Source organism: Labrus mixtus, chromosome 7, assembly GCF_963584025.1.
Source record: "Labrus mixtus chromosome 7, fLabMix1.1, whole genome shotgun sequence".
NCBI lineage: Eukaryota > Metazoa > Chordata > Actinopteri > Labriformes > Labridae > Labrus > Labrus mixtus.
This window is the reverse complement of record NC_083618.1, coordinates 770,877-791,391: the sequence shown is the minus strand read 5'-3', so window position 1 is coordinate 791,391 and position 20,515 is coordinate 770,877. Positions and strand designations below refer to the sequence as shown.

The 20,515-nt window shown below is 40.3% G+C and overlaps 2 protein-coding genes across 2 annotated transcripts; one reads left to right on the top strand and one right to left on the bottom strand.

The window, feature by feature from the left end:
• Window positions 1-1,524: 1,524 nt before the first annotated feature.
• LOC132977400 (amphoterin-induced protein 1-like) lies at window positions 1,525-5,335 on the bottom strand. The gene is made up of 2 exons (XM_061041932.1): window positions 5,100-5,335; window positions 1,525-4,766 (listed from the first exon to the last, which is right to left on the bottom strand). The coding sequence occupies exon 2, from the start codon at window positions 4,701-4,703 to the stop codon at window positions 3,162-3,164; it is 1,542 nt and encodes a 513-aa protein (XP_060897915.1). The 5' UTR covers window positions 4,704-4,766; window positions 5,100-5,335; the 3' UTR covers window positions 1,525-3,161.
• Window positions 5,336-16,848: 11,513 nt separating this feature from the next.
• On the top strand, window positions 16,849-20,286 carry LOC132977399 (G-protein coupled receptor 61-like). Its single transcript, XM_061041931.1, has one exon. It carries the CDS (start codon window positions 17,650-17,652, stop codon window positions 19,051-19,053), a length of 1,404 nt encoding a protein of 467 aa, XP_060897914.1. The 5' UTR covers window positions 16,849-17,649; the 3' UTR covers window positions 19,054-20,286.
• Window positions 20,287-20,515: the final 229 nt, after the last annotated feature.

Sequence of the window (20,515 nt, the reverse complement as noted above, 5' to 3'; positions counted from 1 at the left end):
GAGGCAGCAGGAGAGGGATCACACTGCAGCAACTGTCAGACCAACCTCTTCATAAAAATCAACTCAAGTTTGATCCACTGTCACTTAAAGAGATGTGATATGGCATGCTCCACTCATGCTTATCTACACAATATCAAGATAACACCTTGAAAGAGAAATATGAGACATACATTTGATGAAAAACACCAGGATGTCGGAGGTCAACATGGCACTGATCTTGCTGGCTGTCCTCATCTCAAAAAGTGAGATTCAGTGTTACTGAAAAGTAGGCAGTAACACTGGAGAGAAATGAGTGCACACACAGGACTCCCTTGGTAAACAGTTTCTGCGGAGGTCAGCCGAGACACATGCTAACCCGACAGACTAAAGTCTGATCTTAGATGTAAACATATATCATCAACACATCTGTGCTATCACATCTGGAGTGTACATAAAAGTTTGACGTTCGGGGAAAGAGACAAATGTTTGCACAAAGAAAAATAACAGGTGGATAACCACCAGCCAAAAGTTAGCTTAGCTTTAAGACTACACAGGAGTAGGCCTATACATCGCTAGCATGATATAAAACAAAATCTGACTTCTTGAGTAGTTGTTGTCACCAACATGTCATTTTTACAATTTAAACTTCTGTACCTTTGTTGAGATTATCAAAGACAAAGACAAGCAATTTGTTTTACCCTCAGAAAATCAATTCCTCACTGAAGTCAAATATTTCCTAAATCACAAACCATTCCTTTAACTTTTTCAGTTTTGTAACTTCAGGTGGACAAATTCAATGCACAACACCTGACAGGTCTTTGTTGCCATGTTTTTGTAGTTTATGAACCACAGGGTTAATAAAGACAAGAGATTATGCAGGAAACAAACAGTCACTTTTACAACATGATTGCATATATTAAACTTAAATGTGTTAACACAGAAAAACAGAATATGACATATTAAGGACAATATAAGTCTGTAAGCACTGAATGTGCAGATTCTCATCATGGGACTCAGTCTTTGGTTATAGGTGACTCTCAGGGGCAGAAAGACATACACACAACATTAGCATACAGAAAACATAAACAATTCAATAAAGTGATGAAACTGCATGAATTATAATCAGATGACTGTCACAATGTCATAACACTTCCAGAGGTATTATTGTCAGAGACATTTAGTTAAGGTGTTGATAAAGTAATCTTGATAAAGCACCATGTGAAATTAAAGCATAAAAGTACATTCACAGTACATTGCTACATCTGTTACCGTCACTGGCATAGTATGTGATGTGTCATGAGCAGCTTGGTTTTATTGAGTTAAAAATCAGCTATTTGCAACTTAAATAAGGTCTTTTTTTTTAAACCATCATTTGTATTTGACTATTTCCTTTTTTTTGTAACGATTCCATATCCAGATGTGTAAAAACAACAATATGAAGGTTTTTCAGCAATTCAACAACTATCAAGATAGGTTTGAAAGGTTTTTCTCTTTATTTATGTTTTATCCCTGTCGTAGCCTGCGTGTTGGATGCTCTACTAGCTACTATTTCTGACTGTTTGCGAGTCTGCCTGCTGGCATTTTCTGATTAGCTGGGTTGGGCACTAATGCCCAGAAGGACTCAAATAGACGATGCCTGCTCCCTGTTGTTTCCCCTGGGTGATGCATCCTGTCCGCTATAACAGGGTGAACAGGCAAGATGACAATCTGTATCTCACACCAAACTTATCATTGTAATCTGAAAAATATAGCAGCTTTATTTTTTTTAATCATTTGTACTCAGTGACAAATTTTGTATTAGATTACAATTTGGTCTGAAAAAGAAACATTGTTATCTCTGCAGACCCTAAGGTAATGATCAGTTATTAAGTTATAAGGATTAAGTCTACCTTATGACACTGAAAACAGATGCCCCCACTAAAATAAACAGGCATAAGTTAATAGTAGGCTTGAAATACTTAGCAGATGTGTTGTATTCATGATGTAAGAAGTTTTATCCAACAATTAGAGGAAAACGATTCTCCATGACTGGAGAAACTGGATGAAGAATAATGAGACTTACAGGCTTAGACGATATCTGTCTCATGGTAGTCGATGGTTGTAGTACAAACAACCAGGTATCAGTTTTCAGTATTGCTTGCATTGTTAATGTGGTCATTGTGATGTGAAAAACTGCCACAACACTGTATGTAGTCAGGTTTATCTGAAATGATTCTTTAAACATGATCATCTTGGTATGGAGAAACAAGTAGATTTGATAGAAATGAGACTTCCTCAGAATCTGATTTGAGAGAATTATAGTCAAAGTAAAATGTATTGATATCATCTCATTATCCTGAATCCTGACTTCAAATTGACCTGTATAGTGTCAAAGCAGCATTTCAACAGAAGGTAAACTACTGCAAACATGATGTTCATCATGAGCATTTAATCCCACTTCATCCTAAAATAATGTAAATCACTGAAATTGCATTCAAATCCTTACAGTGAAGGCCAACATACCAAACAGGACTGTAAAGACAGCATAAATATTCAACATGTTCTAGCAATGATTAAATGAGCTTTGCAAGCTCTGCATAAAAATCAATTTATCTTTCAAGCAGGAGCAGCATCGTCCAACATCTTAAGAACTAATGTTCCCCTGTGCTATAAAAAATGCTCTGTAGCTGTTCTCAGAGTGAAGCCCTATAGGAAATGTTTTCATGCTGTTTGTGGAGTAATTACTGTTAGGGTAGCTATTTCTTTTTTTTTTTAAAACACTCCTAACATTTCTAATATTTCTAGCTTCTTGCATAGCAGTTTCTTGCAGGGCAAGCCAGAACGTAGCATTGACACGTTCCAAAAAATAACCTTAATTTCCTTTTAGACTTAAACTTAAACTTTTAGCAGAGTAATAAATTCAAACCTGTGAGACAACTAATCTAGATTCATTCATTAAATATTTTAAAATCACAGGAGAATGTGAGTTCAGGCCTAGGCATTATCACATTGTTTGATTTGTATTTGAATGATTTTATCACTGCTGATATCTTTTTTTGAAAACACTTCATGCTACAACAAGTCAACAGTTTGAACTTTGTTTGGAAGATGCTAACTTTTGAATATTGCACACATTCAAAGCATCAATTTTCACTTGAACCGAGCCATCACTTGCTCTTTGGGCTGTGCCTCTTGTTTTTTTTTTACACCACCATAGGTGTGTCTGAGCACACAGAGCTGACAGACTCTGCATCTGACCTCCTCCTCTCCCTGCTGTCCCCCTGCCACTCCTCGTCTTCCTCACCTATTGGGTTTAACCGGCCGTTCTGCTCCAGCTGGTCCTTGGGTTGCAGGAAGGGCACTTGTCTGTAGGAGAATCCTCCGCCTTTTACTCTCTCCTGCTGCTCCATCTCCTCGTGAGCCTGAGAGATGCTGACAGTAGAAGAATGGAGGCTGTCTGTGGGGTCGGTTTTCTCCAGACCCTGATCTGGACAACAGGGGCAGCGGCAGGGTGTGAGGTAGAGGTAGATGAGAACCATCACCACACTCACCAAACATGCTACGAGGGTAGTGTAGGCAGTTTTCAAGTTCTCCAGTCCACCGCTTGAGGTGGAATTAAACACCAGCACAGTTACATAAAGTGTCTCATTGAAGGTGTCACTGGTGGCTAAACAGGTGTAGACCCCTGAGTCCTCCACCTTCAGGGGCCCAATCTGCAGGCTGCTGTCTGAACGCACCATGACCGTCTTGTGATCTGGGCTCACTGGGATGTTTCCAGGTAGCTCCCAGCTCTTCTTCATGTCCCTCTCTCTGGTGTCACAGTCCAGAACCAGGAACTGTTCCAGATATGCTTTCTCCTCCATCACTCTGACCTCACTGCAGTTCAAATAGACTTTGTCCAGATCCAGAACGGCCAGTTTCTCTTTCTGTGCTCCTGGTAGCAGACAGGTGAGGCTGCTCCTGTAGTCGGTGGCAGAGCTGAGCTCCTTCAGGTGCCATCTTGCCAACATGTCATACAGCTCACAGCTGCAAGGCAGAGGGTTGTTGTGGAAGTACAGGCCGTTGTTGATCCAGGCGGGCAGAGCCTGGAGCTCCTGGAGGGGGAGGGATTTGATCCGGTTGGAGGACACGTCCAACAGTCTGAGAGTTTCCAGTCGGCCACGCTCCTTCACCAGCTCCATGGGGAAGCGTGAGATCTGGTTCTGGCTCAGGTAGAGCCTCTGCAGGTTGAGGAGGCCAGAGAAGGCAGTGCGGTCGATCTGAGAGATGCGGTTGTTGTAGAGCAGCAGCACCTCCAGATACTCCAGCGGTTCGAATATGTACTCATCCAGCTGACGTAGACCGTTAGAGGAGAGGTCCAGGGAACGCAGCCTGCTCACGTGGACAAATGCCTCAGAGGAGAGGAAAACGAGACCGTTGTGGCTGAGCAGCAGACTGTCCAGCCTCATGAGTTTGACGGGGGTCCACTCAGCGTGAAGTCTGGTGATGGAGTTGAAGCTGAGGTCAAGGATGGCGGTGTATCGAGGGAGGGCGAGGGGAACGTGTGTCAGGTTCATCTTGGAGCAGCTGACGATGTTGCTGGCACAGACGCACGTCTTGTGGCAGTCCAGAGGGCTTCCTATGAGCTGCCCGCCGACTCGCACTGACGCCACCAACAAGGTCAGAGGTAGAACTACGATGAGGCTCCTTCTGCTGAACGCTGCTCCAGAGGCATGCTGGGAAAGCCACTGTGACCCCACCATCATGACAGGATCATAAACTACAGGAGCCTGGATGCGTATTGGCCCTCACAGTGGAGAGTCATGGAGCTGTAAGGACAAGTGTACAAGGAGATCAATAAATCATTTAAATAAAGATCAAGATGAAAACTGTGAGGTCATCCTATCTATGACATCATCATGATGAGCCCCTTGTTTTCATTCACCCAGCAGACAGACATATGATAAAAAAAGTAAAACAACGAAATGTCAAAATAAAAAGCTTTATGAATATATTAATGTCGACATCAAACTGATTTAGAGACATATTTTGAAGTGTCCGTTTCGTTCAATCATCACCATCAGTACACTATCTCCTCACTGAGTCACAGATATCTGTCCCAGCAGACACCAGCGTCCCGCTCGCTGCTGCTGCTTCTTTACCTTCAGTCGCTCTCTGAAGACCCGAGGAGGGAGAAAAAAAGGAGGAAGTCTTCACAAGTCCAGTCCCGCAGAAAATCCGTTACGCAGGACAGTCTTCTCCTTCTTCTTCACAGCCACAGGACAGAGACACGCGGTCGGGACGCACATGCAGAGTGACCGGAAGAGCCTCTCTGCAGTGTGTACAGTGCTGGTGAGGAGGGTAACCGAGTGACAGCTCATAACTCGATATAAGGGGCGCTAGCGGCAGAGCAGGGGGTGTGTCCCATTTCCCCGTTCTCTCTCTCTCTCTCTCCATCTATCTCTCTTTCTCAGTCTCTCTCTCTCTCTCCCTCATTGCTTCATTGCCTCTATGTCTCTTCTATTTGATCATGAAAACAGAACATACTGAACAATGAGCAGTAACATGGAATGACATTTGATACAGATACTTTATTAATCCCTAGGGGGAAATTTGAAAATCCATAATGTGCATTACATTGAAGAAGGTCATGTAACAGTTAAGACTGCACCTTTTCTCGAAGTACTTTTGCATCTTTCTTTTTATTCATTACATGTATGTGTGTGTACTATTTTTTAGGAGATGCACTGATTTTGTTGTACAAAGTACAATGACAAAAGTCATTGTATATAAGACACTATATCATTTAAACACTAACAGGGTGAAGCTGTCATTATTAGTGGAATATCACACTTCTTCCTCTGCCGGTCATTGACACTACTATTGTTCTGTGAGCCATAAATACATTTCATTTGGTGCCTGCAGCCTTTTTTGTGTGAACATGTTGAATATTGATTTCTTACATCTAGGGAATGACATGTCTTTGAAATGAGCTATAACACTGCAGGCTACTTTATCTCATTGTTTCTTCTACATTATTTAATCGTCTCTCATCAAGGTGCAGTTTTCCTAAATGTTTTGCTTGACCTCTGGGGGGTTGCAAAAGTGTGATGATCGGTGTGCTGATTTGGTTAATGCTGAAGAAGGTCTCTGGCCTCTGGTACGTCATATTCTGTGGTGAAGGACAGGTCACACTGTGTGTGTGTGTGTGTGTGTGTGTGCGGGGGGGGGGGGGGGGGGGGGGGGGGGGGACTGCAGCTGCAGCAGTCTTAAAGCGCAGGACGTGATGTGCATGCAGCAGTGTGTGAGTAATCAATATGCAGAGTTCAGAGCAGCATGCACAGCGTGTGTTTAGACTCCTGTCCTTTGATTGACTTGATGAAACACTTTGAAAACATTCAACTGAAGAACTGTCATTTGCTGCATTCAGTTTAGGTTATGTATGGTCATTTAGGTCAGAGTTGTTTGTTCCTTCTTCTTTATAAAAAAGTGTTGGGGGGGCACTCTATTGTCAAAGTTTTGCAATCTAATGGTGTTATTCTTAACACATTATTTTGCAAATATGCAATTTATACTGTAAGCAGAATAAATATAAATGAAGGTTGGGTTGGCCTCATGGGGGCAGTAGAAACTGTACTAGCTAACAAACAATATCTGTGTCCTCAGCCATGTTCTTCTTCTAATCATTAAGTGTTGAACAGGAAGTGTACAGTGGCTGTTTAAAACACCCAGCTGTGAACAGCACAATGAGAGAGGTCAAAAATACATTTATGCTAATATGTATTGTAACAAAAAAGTCCCATATCTTTGAGCAAGTCTTTTGACAATGATTTTACATTGTCAGTTGATAGGTAGTTCTTAAATGTTTCTTTGAGCCGCCTTAAAACCGTATTTTGATTCAAGGATACTTATAGACGCTGCGGCTCAAAACAGGTAATACAAAAGAACGAAGGTCATAATAAGGCCCTCAACATATCGGTGGATTTTACGCCTTAGTCTCGCTTTTTCTAAAACATTTGTATTTTTACCATTAATAATATAATAAGGACCCTGATGCAGCTATAGAAAATGCATTAATCTTATCTTTCTGTCCGACAGTGTGAAGATGGAGAAGGTCAAAGGGGCGATGATTCAGACGACAGGATGACAGATAAGCATGTGTCTCAGGGAGAGCTGATCATTAAATACATGTTGTGAATCTTTGAGCACAAGGTCACCTCACAGAGAAACCCTCACGGGAAGATGACATGGGCCAAGGGTCTGGTTACCATGGGAGACAAGGGGAAGAGGTGATAGTGGAGATAAGAGAACACAGTGTGTGAAGGAAACATTTAGCGGGTGAGATGATGAATATGAGGAATGAAAAAAAACTTTTTTTTACGTATAGACAAATAAATAAAAATTTACTGTAAAAAAACGAGATACAGTGTCAAAGGCATGAGGAACAACCACAGAAGATAATATTTTGGGTTAGCTGGGTGCAACCCATTGTTATGCAACACCTGATCCTGACCTGTGAGTGTTGAATTAAAAGCTTCAAACTGTGGACAGTAATCAGGGCATGGCTTCAAGGGGGGAGTATGTCACACTGTGAGGTGTCGCCAACAGGACAGTGATGCATTACCCCAACCCTGTAGCCCATTAGCTATCCTCTGACTATGACATATCATCTCGGAGTCATAGCCAATTTTCCAGGGCTTCAGGTGTAGCTAGCATTAGAGATACAGAAGTTCAGAGCAGCATTTCCTTTTCCTTGTGTTGCCTTTGTTTACTTTCCGACCAGCAACAAGTAAAGTGAAAATGGAGTTTAAGAGTTAACAGATTTTTAACTGCACTACATGCAGATATGTGTTGACAGAGATTAATAGACAGCTAAAGGGTTCCATGATTACAGAGGATTGCGTTCTACTCTCCTCGTGAACTGTTCACATGTATACAGCCAAAAGTTTCTGAACAACTATGATACCTGAAATATCAAAGGATAGGAAAACACTTCCAAAATGTGCTGACGTGTCTACATATTCTGAATTTTTAAACACAGATTATGTAAATAGAGATTCTACAATAAGACTGGTTGCATGCCACAGTGTTTAAATAAATATATATAACAATCAAGAAGGAAATAATCCATGTGGAGTCCTGATGCGCTGATAAGACTGCTTATACTGTCTACTTCATACTGTCACACCAAGGTTTTGAATAAAGAGCTGCTATCAGGAAACTAGCAATTTGGTACCTTCAAAAACAGTATACAATACCTCATTATACAACTTCTCCATTTGAAGCTAAAATGCTCCATTCAATGTATTTTCTATTTAAACATACAGATGTTTTAGTTACACAATGTAGCCTACTTCAAGCTCTCATCATGCAGAGTGGATCCTGTTAGTGATGTTTCGATGACATCAAGACATTTAACATGACCTCATTCAGATTATATTATTATATATATTTTATAAATAATTAATTGCATCCTGTTGATGGTGCGGTCACCGGTTGCTAGTCAACTGTTGTTAGTTGAATTTTAACTTAAGTTTTAGTTTGTTAAACTACTCGTATGTTTTGTTATGTGACACGTTGTTAAGATTGAAGTTAGATGCTTTCTCTGTGTATTTTGGTGACTTAGAAGTGGAAAGTAGTGTCAGATTGAAATACCTTACGCGGAAGTTCTATACGTTTTTATAGCAACACTTGAATAGAAGAACTGCTAAAATGCAAAATGTTAACATGTAAATGTTGGCTACATTTAAATAAAATAGATAATATTTGTAGGGGTGTTTGAGAGACAGTACTCTGTGACATACTCAAATAAACTCAGTGTGGTAGAGTTTGTCGTCAACCGGAAGGAGGGGTGTGCGACCCCCAGCCCAGTCACATGTCATAGTGTCCTTTGGCAAGTCAAGGATGCCTGCTGCTAAGCCAGCGGCGTGTGAATGTGTGTGAATGGAGTAATAATGTTGTATGGTTGGGCTCTTTAAGTAGAAAACTCTGCTGTCGGTGTGTGAATGTGGTGTGAACAGTTAATGTTTGACATTTACCAAAATGGAAAAGACTTTAACTTTTGTGTCTTTGTAAATAATGCTATATCTGAATCTGATGAGCTGTGATCATCATCCATGTTTCATATTTTAGAACAACAGAGGGATTGTTTGAACTAAAAAAACTGGTTAGACTTGAATGATTTATTGAGAAAGTTAAAAATGGCTAAATGTGGAGAGAATTGGTTTTCAGTTCATGATGACAGTATTCATCATGATTACTTGATATGGAGCTGAGTAACAGTGACTGAGGCACAATGCATCTGCTCGCCCCGCTGTGTAATAATGTGACATGGATCTCATGGAGCAGCAGTAATTATCTATCATTAGCGGGGGTTTTTAGTGTGAGGACACAGAGATACATGTGCAAGAAACTCACACACACACACACACACACACACACACACACACACACACACACACACACACACACACACACACAAACACACACACAAACACACACACGAAAACAAGCATGTAATGCTATTTCTGCTCATCAAATGAAGCCTTGCAGCCATAATGCAGGACATGTGGCCTGATAGCTTTTGTTACAAGTTAAAATGAATGCAGTGCGCCCAGGCTCGACCTACAAACACTAGCCTACAAATCCCATCAAAAGATTGAAATGAAAGTAGATAATTGATCTTACTGACATAGATCTTATAGATAAATTCTGATACATCTCATGGCCTGTAGAGCTTCACTGTTGTCAACAAATCACACAAACAGATCACACTGTTGCACTGGCTGAGATGTTCCTTCTTACGACAAACACGGGCCTTGTAGTTATTGTAAGTCAAACCCCAAATACCAAAACCAGCTGCAGTAAATACTCACAATCTCATCAGATTATTACGAGGCTAAAAACAGTTCACTGTAACTAAGTAATAGTTTACTTCAGCTCATGCAACGTTTGGTAACAATACGATGTGCTCGTGCTTCTTCTGAGCCTTTTCTAAACTCCACAGTTTATACCTGTGACCTGTTATGTAACAATTCAGATCTTCAACAGAATGATGCAACCTCTGCTGAATCCATTTAGTCACATCTTTCTTATGAGTGTACATTCTATATGCATCTTCTATACTGTCTCAAACTCCCCTCTAAGGGTCACAACAGTCTGTTGACGAAGCCGATTCAACCTGATCTGTGTTCCATTTGAAGGTATCACATGGTGTTTGTGTTGTGTTAGGCAGCAGCCTGATGGATAGACTTCCCTCTGACGGGAGATTTACTGTCCTCTTGTGAATAATTGATGAGGTACAGTGGCAGCAGGTTAGGATGATATCCATCAGCTGTTAAGAAGAAGAGCTGCTCGCTGCTCTCAGCCGGGACATGGAGGCTTTGTTTTGTAAAAACTATGACTTTAGTGTTACATTGCATGCACACAACATAATAATAGCTTTATTGATATAGCACCTTTAAAAACAAATGTTTACAAAGTGCTGTGACAGACAAAGCAAATACAGCAACACGACAACAGAACAGAGATCAACAGAGAGGGCAAAATTGTAAAAATGCAAATAACAGGAATAAGACAGATCCAACAGGCAGGTATGGAGAGGCAGTTCAGTACAGTGAAGGAAAATTAGTTTAAAATCAACCAGGAGAGAACAAAATTAAAATTGAGGGAAAGTGGGACGACGTCACATCACAGGCTGTAAACACAGAATGAAGATAAAAAAGAAGGGATAAACAGGACATTGGTTAAATGAATAAAGCAACAGAGAGCTGAAGAGTTAAACCATAAAAGGAGTAGGAATTTAAAAAGACTAAGAGCAGTAAAATGAATACATGAAGGGGATACATTTAAAGGCTAAAACATTTAAAGAAGAGAAAGATAAAAAGGTTAAAAGCAATAACATTAATAAAAGGAAGGGATATATCTTTAAAGGAGAAATCACATAAAAGCAAGTCTATAAAAGTGAGTTTTAAGAAGTGACTTTTTCCTTCAATGACGCTCAAACTTTACCTCAGTATTAGCCAAATACAATTCATGTATGATAAAACTATAACACCATTTTTTACTCATATGTATTTTAAGATCAGACTCTTTGTTTTAGAAGTTTCAATTACCATATAATAATAATAATAATGGGAACATAATAATAGATATGTTCATTCGATTTATCACACAGGAATATTAACTTGAAGCCAAAGAGAGACTTTACATACACAGTTTGTTCACATGGCAGGGCAGGGGAATCTTTTATCACAAAGATGTATTATACTTCAGAGGGGATACTTGCACCTCTCCATCTCACAGATTATCAGAGTTTAAGTTGGTTTGCATGTTCCTCATGATGTGTGGCACATGCACATTAACAGAGCTGCTAAACTTAAAATCTTTGCCAATTCCTTGACTGCAGACCTAAAACCTCTCTAAGAAAGATGACTGTCTCCGTTACTGGACGACATGCACAAGTGGACACACTGCCACCATCTGGCATAAGCAACACATTCAAGGGCCTCTAAGAAGCACAGAAAACCTTTCAGAAAAAAAGCAAAAAATGCTGGTTTGAAACATGGACTTAAGAGTTTATCTGTTCAGGTCTTCACTCAGCAGAGTTATCCAGAGAACTCAGGAAACACTCCTCTTGAAAAGGCCTCATGCCACCAAAGATTGAGAGGTAAAGAAGAGAAATGTCTCAAATCACCTCTTTGAAAAAAAAGAGAGGCTATATTTATTATTCTCTCTGTGTTTATTTCCACTGCTTAGGACTGCACGGCAAGAAAGGTGAACCGTGTTATTTGTTGGGACAAAAAACATGATGTCAGGCTTTATTTCAAAAGTTTAGCAGCACTTTGTGAAAGTCTAATGCATCAGACTGTCATCTCTAACTGAAAGAACAACAATAAATTCTGGTTAAAAAAAGCTGCTTATAAAGTCTGATAGACAGAAAAAACAAAGTGATAAACCATGTGCCGGATCTTCAAATGATTTGTTAAACTTCGTGTGTTGGTGACAAACTCCAAGAGGCTGTTTGCATTTTTCTTATTTAAGGAAACCACATGATCACAATCATACCAAAAGCACATACACATCATGTATTTGTATCACAGCAGCTACTGCCTTTAAGTAATGAAATGTAAAATGTTTCAAGAGAAAGCTTTCACTGTTATTTCAAAGTGATAAAAACAACCTAATCCCTGTTATGGGAGAATCATTATTCTGATACAATCTGAAAGAATATTATGCAATATTGTGTTCAATTCCTGATGCCAAACACTCCATGAATCCCAGGAAGGACAGTGAATCGTGTGGCGGAGCATAAGAAGGATATCCTAAAAAAAAAAGGGACTGCTGTGCCTTGGATACACACAACCACAGAGTATAGCTGTTCTCAATACTCTCCTTTGACTGTCTGCTGCGATATGAACCTTCCTCCCCAAGTGTCTCCACGGCAACATTCATCACTTTACTCTTCATCTGCAACACATTTACATGGTCTAACACATTCAAAAGGTCCAACACATTAACAAGGTGTCTGACAATATGTTGCTGCTATGTTAGACATTTGTTATGAAGCTCTGCTTGAATCATGTTTTTATTTTATTAAACAAAGAAAGGGTAAATGCCTTGATGCTGAACATGCATTTTAAATGTGTGTTGATCGTGTGCGATGGTTGCATTTATTATGTTTTTGGTCAAATGTAATGGCATGATTTTATTTCTGAGTGTGGCTGATTTCTGTGCGGCCATGTCTGTACGTAGTTATTATTGGCAGTGGGGGCTCTCTGGGGTTAGTGCAGCGTCCTTTTGCTATTTCTGAGTGCGAATGTGGAGTCTATTTCCAAGGTTGCCATGGAAACCATTGTATTTGTGTTGGCAGCGATTGGTGCTGCCGGCCGAGCAAGACTTCTATTTTTGTCATGTGTCAACACCTGATATACACACTCTTTTACATACACATACACACTCAGGTGTACATGACTAAATACTGAAAGCAGTAACAGACATATACACACACTTAATGCACGAAACCTACACCACAGTCAAACAGTAGCAGTTTTTTTCAATTGTTTCAGAGGCATTATATGTCACAAAGGCATGTGTACATTTCTATTCTCTGCTTTATGTTAGCAGACATCTTGATACATCCTCACCATGACAACTGTAGTAATCACTAGCCATTAAATCTCTCCACCCAGCTGCAGTGTTTTCAGTGCAGGCATGTTCAGGTTTGAAATATTGACAGAAGACAAAAAATATTTTTTACCATGTAATCAATAAGGTCCAGAAATATTTAAAAGCTGAAAGATCCTTAACATTGACATACAATTGTGAGAATTAGAAAATAAGGGAATATTTTTTTTTCTGATTACATGAAAACTATTGGATTGGATCAAATCCTCAAATCAGGTCATTGAAATGGAAGAAGAGATTACAAGATGGCATAAGATCAGGTATCATATAATGTGTTTTTTCTATAAAAATTCCAGTTTGTGTGGTTGAAAAGATTTCAGAAGGATTGGTAAAAAAAACAAGGATAATTCTGATTAAAGCAGAGGGCTGGAGAACATGAACATGTTGTAATAAAACATAAATATTGGTCAAACGATGCAACATTTTTAGAAAAATTTAGATAATTTTACTTTGCACAAGAATGCTGAATCACTATTGTGACATTGTTGATAAAGTTGACATAACGGCTTTTAAATGGTGAAGGATTTATTTGCCATAAATATGTTCACCTAACAACCGAGAGGATCTTTTGTTTTTTGTATATTGTGGCTCCCCTTGGGGACAAAGTAAGTAATACCATTTAGAGCACTGGTCATCCAGAGTTGGTAATTATTTTAAATCTGTATCGGGATCTGGTTTATCCAATCCAGTTATTCTTTGAAAACCATGGATGAGGCAGATAACCTCATCCTGGATAGCAACAACAAGTGGATTTCCAAATCAATCTTAACCAGATTTAACCATTAAAACTGGTTTTAAAGAAACATGGTAAGTTGTTAAAGAGCTGAAGACCTTTTTCAATTATGTTATTTTCATAATTCATGAATCTATATTTGTGATTTGACAGTCAATGATGTCAAAGATGTTCGTGTTACCATCACATTACATGAAGAGCAGAACATATCAGTATTTGAGAAAATAGAACCAAATTATTTTTTGCATTTCAGTTTGAAAGATGAGTCACATAATCACAATATTTTCTAAAGTACTGTAGATTCAGATTCATATTTTGTCAATATAAATCAAATAATCAATACAACTCTACCTACTCCTCTGTAGCATAAATGAAGTTGAATTAAAATCTGTAAAATAATGCTTGAATAACGCTCTTGCTCAGTAGTTTATTATGAGAATAAAAAGTGCCTTTAACCTTTAAATTGTTATTGTTCTTGATGCAAAAGGTGCTCTCAAATGTTTCTCTCAGTCTTGGCAATGACATGTGGCAATATTCTAATAAGGCTTTTAGTGAAATGGATGAATCAATCTGCGTACATGAGGTGCCGCTAATTAAAACAAGCGTTTTAATAGTCCACGAGGTGAAAGATGTGACCCATGAAATGCAATTGTTATGAGTATGATCACAGGAAACCTTAGAAGTGCAAATGAAAAACACCTAGCATCTAGCAGCTTCATGCTTGCTCCTTCAGCACAGTAGCCTTAGCTATTATGGCCCAGATTTCATTGTCCTCTGCAGACAGTGCAATGAGATGAAGTGTATATGAAAAAGATCACCGTGGCAACAGGAGCCCCATTGAGGAGCTGGGATGGTGGAGGCTGTGGCCTGGCCTAATCAATGGCTCAGCGCCTCAGTAAATCTCACACTGGAGGGCACTTTAAACCATTAAATTACAACCTGAATGTTTGCTGATTAACAAAAATGAATCAACTGGTGAAAACAGCAAGGGATGATGGATTGGATTTGAGGTTGAGGTCTCATGCATTGAACCCATTCATGTTTATGAGTACACACAAGGCCACTTTGAGGCAATATCTTAAGCACCTAAGCATTTACTAGAAAGTAGGCTATCTGTTACACAAGCACAGTTATTCCTGCAGATTTGCAGACTGTACTTCTTCTAATTCCACACCACAAACTAAATGGAGACAATAAACGTAACTGCCTTTAGCATGCTAACCTGCTAATTGTTACAGTATATGTGAGCATGTTTACATTACTTTCCCTGTATGCTAACAGTTTTCAGTTTAGCAACATTTGGTTTGTAACATGTGAATTGTTTACATCGTAGCATTTCAATCATCGATGAAGCATAAAGTATACTGGGCCATGCTTCCAGATTACAATTTTAGCATTAACTGAGCTTTGGCTGGCTAGTTAGACCTTTGTTTTGATCTGTCATAATTTACATTATTTGGAAATAAGAAATTGTGATCTTGTTTGAAAAGACAGGGATTCATATTTCAAAACTGCTCTGGAAGATGTGTTTGGTACATTAAGAAATATTTCCTTTTGTCCTGACTAAAGTCAAGCAAATCAAAAGCATTTATCTAATATAGGGTGAGGCATTAAGTTAAAGATGACTGTTGCTGATGTATAACAGACGTGTAAAGTTTTATTTCGCCAATGCTACCATAATAAAAAGACAATACAGTGTTTCATGCTAATAGTGGGTATGTGTTTTCAGCTACATGATGTGATTTCATTGGGCTTCCCAGTTGGAGCATAGATGCATTAATCTCTGCACGATAACAACTTTGAATCTCAGGACAACCTACCATAACTAAACTCATTTGATGATTTTTTTTAGAAGTGTTGGGCTCACTAAGATATTTTTACTGCTCATTAAGCACTAAATGAAGGGCAAACAAAAAAAAATCAGAAAGTAAATGTTGGCATGACAGTGGGGGCACTAGGACCCTGTGCATACAGAAGCTCCAGTCCTGTTTCTTACAGCCTCTTGCTCCATCTCTGCAGTCACTGTGTGTGAGTGGAGGGGGAAAGCAGAGAGTGAGCTGTATCTTTGCAAGCATTTTACATCAGCATCATTTCAGAAAAATTCACCACCGCCACAGCTGAACTCACCGAGGGAGGAAGATGCACGAGGAAGACCGAGGCATGGGAAGAGAAACAGACAGGGAAGTACCTCAACAGCATTCATGAGGTACAGTGAATGATGTCCACTGTGTGCCTCAGCAGCGGGAGCTACACCAGGTTTTATCCTTGGAGACCAAAACAGCAGGCAGCTGCATCAGGAAATACTCAGTTTCAGGTACATATTGCTCCCTCTCTGCTCCTCCCCACACGCTTACTGATTCCCTCCACATTTTCCTCGCTTGTCTCATCCTCTAATCTGCTTAATATATACTGCTGAGTGCAACGATAATTGTAATGCAACTGTAATGTGATCTACAGAATAGTGGGGCTTTCTTTTTGACAGCGGGTGTAATGCATTAATGATTAATATATAAACGAGTTAGACATGGCTAAATCAGTCAGGAGGGTTCAACTGAATTGGGAGTACCCCTATGTGTGATTTAGAGATGTGGCACACTGAGTGATCACTCATAGCTGATGAGGGAGATTAGAGCCATTTTTTCACCCTGATTTGCACTATAATCACTGCAGACAGGAGAAGGAACATCCAAAGCTTTTTATTTCTCATCAGTGGCAGAGCGCAGTCATAGCGGAAAGAAACTGGATTTCCTTGATCTGACACAAATATAGCAGCAGCCACCCATGTCTGTTTGTTGTGTGTAATCATCATGCACAGTTAATATGCAGACAGCCTCTGCAGCCTATAAATACTCTTAAAATGCATCATACTATGAAGTTAGGACTTCCTTACTGTGGAGTATGACCATAAGGAGTAACTGTCAATTCAGTGAATCTACTGACAAGGCCTTTCACCAATCTTACAAATATGATTTACAAAAGTAGCACATAGTTATAAATGTTAATCAAAAAGGGCTACCACCTACTCTTGGACCAGGTTGGTTTTGGGTAATTAGCAGGATGTGTGGTTGAGTTTATCACCTGTGGCCCACCAAGGAGGGAGAAGACTAGATTAATCATTGACTCTTTTCACTGCAATAATAATATGAGTGTGAAGAAGTTTTAGAGGATCAGTATGATCCGACAGGCTCTGGGAATCACGACACAATTTAAGAGGCCGAATTCTTAAACTCTTATTTCCTGATGATTTATGATTGTTTCATTCATTTTTGCTCCTTCAGTTGTAGCATGTGGCTAAAAAGTTTCCATGTTTCTCCTGCCTCGAATAGTTCATACTGAAATTGATTGAATTGCTTTAAAGGCTGGCTTCGGATTACCCTATCAGTAAAATTGCCTTAACAGGGATTTGAGAAGCTAAGAAGGATTTGATGAAACTTCATCCGAATGAATTAATCTTAATAGGTAGCAGGTGAAAAAAATAAACAAGCAACTTGCACGTGCCACTTAGTGGAAAGATTAGATATATCTAAGAAGTCTAAATAAGGAGTCACATGCAAACTTAGGTGCACACACTTTGACAATTTCTCTTCACCTGTCCTTCTCTCTTGTTTTTAGGTTGGGCTGTGACTGGCAGACAAGAAGTCTTTCTAAATGGACAAGAATTATAAATTCGGAACCCCCTGATGCAGCTTTTGCCCTGATTTAAAGCCGTTGTTTTCTGGCCGTACTTCCTGGCTTTGAAGGATGGGTGATGGGCCTGTGACTGATCTTGCCTGCCTGCCTCATCCCATCCTTCAATGGAGCCGATGTGGAACACCTCCCACCCACCTCCACAGCTCATGTCCAACATGTCTGCCTCCTCTCTGCCTGAGGGCTGGGCTCTGTCTCAGACCCTAGCCCTACTGGCCATGCTGCTCATGGATCTGCTGGCTGTGTTGGGTAACGTGGCCGTCATGGCGGTGATTGCCAAGGCCCCACAGCTCCACAAGTTTGCCTTTGTCTTCCACCTGTGTGTGGTGGACCTGCTGGCGGCCCTGGTGCTGATGCCCCTCGGCATGCTCTCAAGTCGAGCCTTCTTTGGGGAAGCCCTGTGTCGGAGTTACCTCTTTCTCAGCGTGTGCCTGGTTAGTGCTGCCATCCTCTCCATCTCTGTCATCAATGTGGAGCGTTACTACTACATCATACACCCTATGCGCTACGAGGTAAAGATGACTGTTGGTCTTGTAGCGTCAGTACTGGTGGGGATTTGGGTAAAAGCTCTGGCCATGTCTGCTCTGCCACTGCTCGCTTGGTTCCTGCAAGGTGGGAGAACTCCTCTTCTGGAGGGAAGTGGGGTTGGGGGAATAAGCGGTGGGGCAGTCGCACCTCCAGCTGCTCAGGGTCATAGGCGCTGCTCTCTGCATTGGACAGGGGGAGCGTCAAACCGCATGGCCTTCATGGTCCTGTTCACACTGGTCTATTTCCTTTGTCCTCTAATGCTCATTCTTGTGGTGTACTGCAATATGTTCAAAGTGGCTCGGGTTGCGGCCATGCACCATGGCCCTCTGCCCACATGGATGGATACACCTCGTCGCCAGAGGTCGGAATCACTCAGCAGCCGTTCAACGATGGTAACCAGCTCTGGGACCGGGACCGGGACGGGAAGAGGGACCCCTCAGCGACCCTTTGGGGGAGGAAAGGCTGCAGCAGTGCTGGCAGCAGTGGGTGGGCAATTCCTTTGCTGCTGGCTGCCCTACTTTACTTTCCACCTGTATTCAGCACTGGCTGCCAGCCCTCCAGCCACACTGGCCTCTCTTGAGGAGGTGGTCACATGGATCGGCTACTTCTGCTTCACCTCCAATCCTTTCTTTTATGGCTGTCTCAACAGGCAGATAAGGGAGGAGCTGGGCAAGCATCTTCCTTGTCTATTTCGTCGAGCAGGAGCCGAGATGGAGGAAAGACTTCCCAGTCGTGAAGGATCCATAGAGGAAAACTTCCTACAGTTTCTTCAGGGCACTGGTTGCAACTTGGACCCTCAAAACTCTCACAGCACCTCCAGTCCAAAAGGTGAGGCTGGCTGTCCTGTGGCTCAGCCCCAACCACCAGAGCCGGCACAGCCCATACCCATTGATTTCCGAATTCCTGGGCAAATTGCAGAGGAGACTTCAGAGTTTATTGAGAATGAACAGGCGAAAAACAACCATATATGTACAGACAATTAAGTTTGAATTCCTTTATTTCCTGATTATAAGCCTACTTTTGATAATTCAGACATGTGCAGTTTCAGGATATATTCCAGTGAAAACAAGATGATCTATCTCTACTGATGGCTGTCCACTTCATGTCGATGACCTTTGAATCATTGCACTTTAACTCACCAGATTTTGTCCTTGAACAGTTATGTTGACACAATTTGATGCAGTTGATTGCTCTGATCTGTACAGTGAAGGAAACAGTAAAATAACACTGATGTAAGTAGCTAAAGTCCTTCTTTGAAAAAGAAAGAAAAACCTATAGAAGTATATTTTTTTATTCCAGAACTTTGAGGTACAGTATTCCTTCTGATCTCCTATTAGGGAAAGTTACCTGATACATTGACTTCCTCTCAATTGTACCAAAGGCAGAATGCTATAAGGCAATCTGCCTTAGATATTCAGAGGACAAAGTGTTCCAACAAGCTAACTGACACTGTATTTGTGACTGTAAATTATTGCAACAAAAGTAAAGACATGATAGACAGCAATAAAATTGTAAACCGTATTTAGGGGATCCATTGAGGAAAAAGCACTACTGTCACTTTTGATTGGTAGTGGGGCTTTCGTTGTGGATAACGCCGCTCTTAACCCATTTGCCAATCTGCCAATTATAGTTGATGAGGAGGTGTACATGTTGTGGCCTAACTCTCAATGAATCACAAGTTGTTTACAGATAGATCTGATTTTTTTCCCTCCTTGTCGGTGCTTGTCCATACATATCTTTTTTTATGTCCCGAAAAGAAAACCAGATCTTTCGGGAGATCAGTGTAGGACAAAAGTTGGATTAACTCACCCAGCTTCCTGCCGTGTGATGTATTTATAAGTGTATTTGGATATAAAACCTAAAAAACAACATTAATTGATGCACTGCATTACATTCAAATATGATTCTCCCATTTGTAATGTACTAAACTGTGTGTTAAGTTAGTAAAACAGTATGAGTTCAGGGTTATGTGTTTCTCTTAATACACACATTTTCTTTTCAATTGTGAGTACTTGTTTGAATGTTATTTTGAGGAGTATTTTAACTCATATGCAGTAAATGCCTTTGTTTCTTTTCTAGAGGTGATTTTTTTTTTTTTAAATCCAAGAAGTAGAAAACTTTGACTACCCTGTTGTATAACAGCTTTTTATACAGTACCTCATGTGCAAGAAAAGAAAAGAAACATTATTTTACAATCCTGGACAGTTCCCAGTCAAGTATGACTCCTGCACACTCTATTCCAATGTTGTAAGACGACTAAAGCTGGGGTCAAATGTGAGATGAGGTTTTTATTAGAAATGATGGGACAGTTTTTGCTACATTTTTCAGCTTAGGTTTGGTAATGAGATGAATAAGTATTTTATAGCAAACTGTTTGGTGTGATAAACTATGATGCGTCAAAATGATTGATTGAATTAACTGAATCTTTTCTTACATTATGGAAAC

Excerpts from the sequence above, each read along its gene's own strand:
- LOC132977400 (XM_061041932.1), bottom strand. The coding sequence starts at position 4,703 with ATGATGGTGGGGTCACAGTGGCTTTCCCAGCATGCCTCTGGAGCAGCG.
- LOC132977399 (XM_061041931.1), top strand. The coding sequence starts at position 17,650 with ATGGAGCCGATGTGGAACACCTCCCACCCACCTCCACAGCTCATGTCC.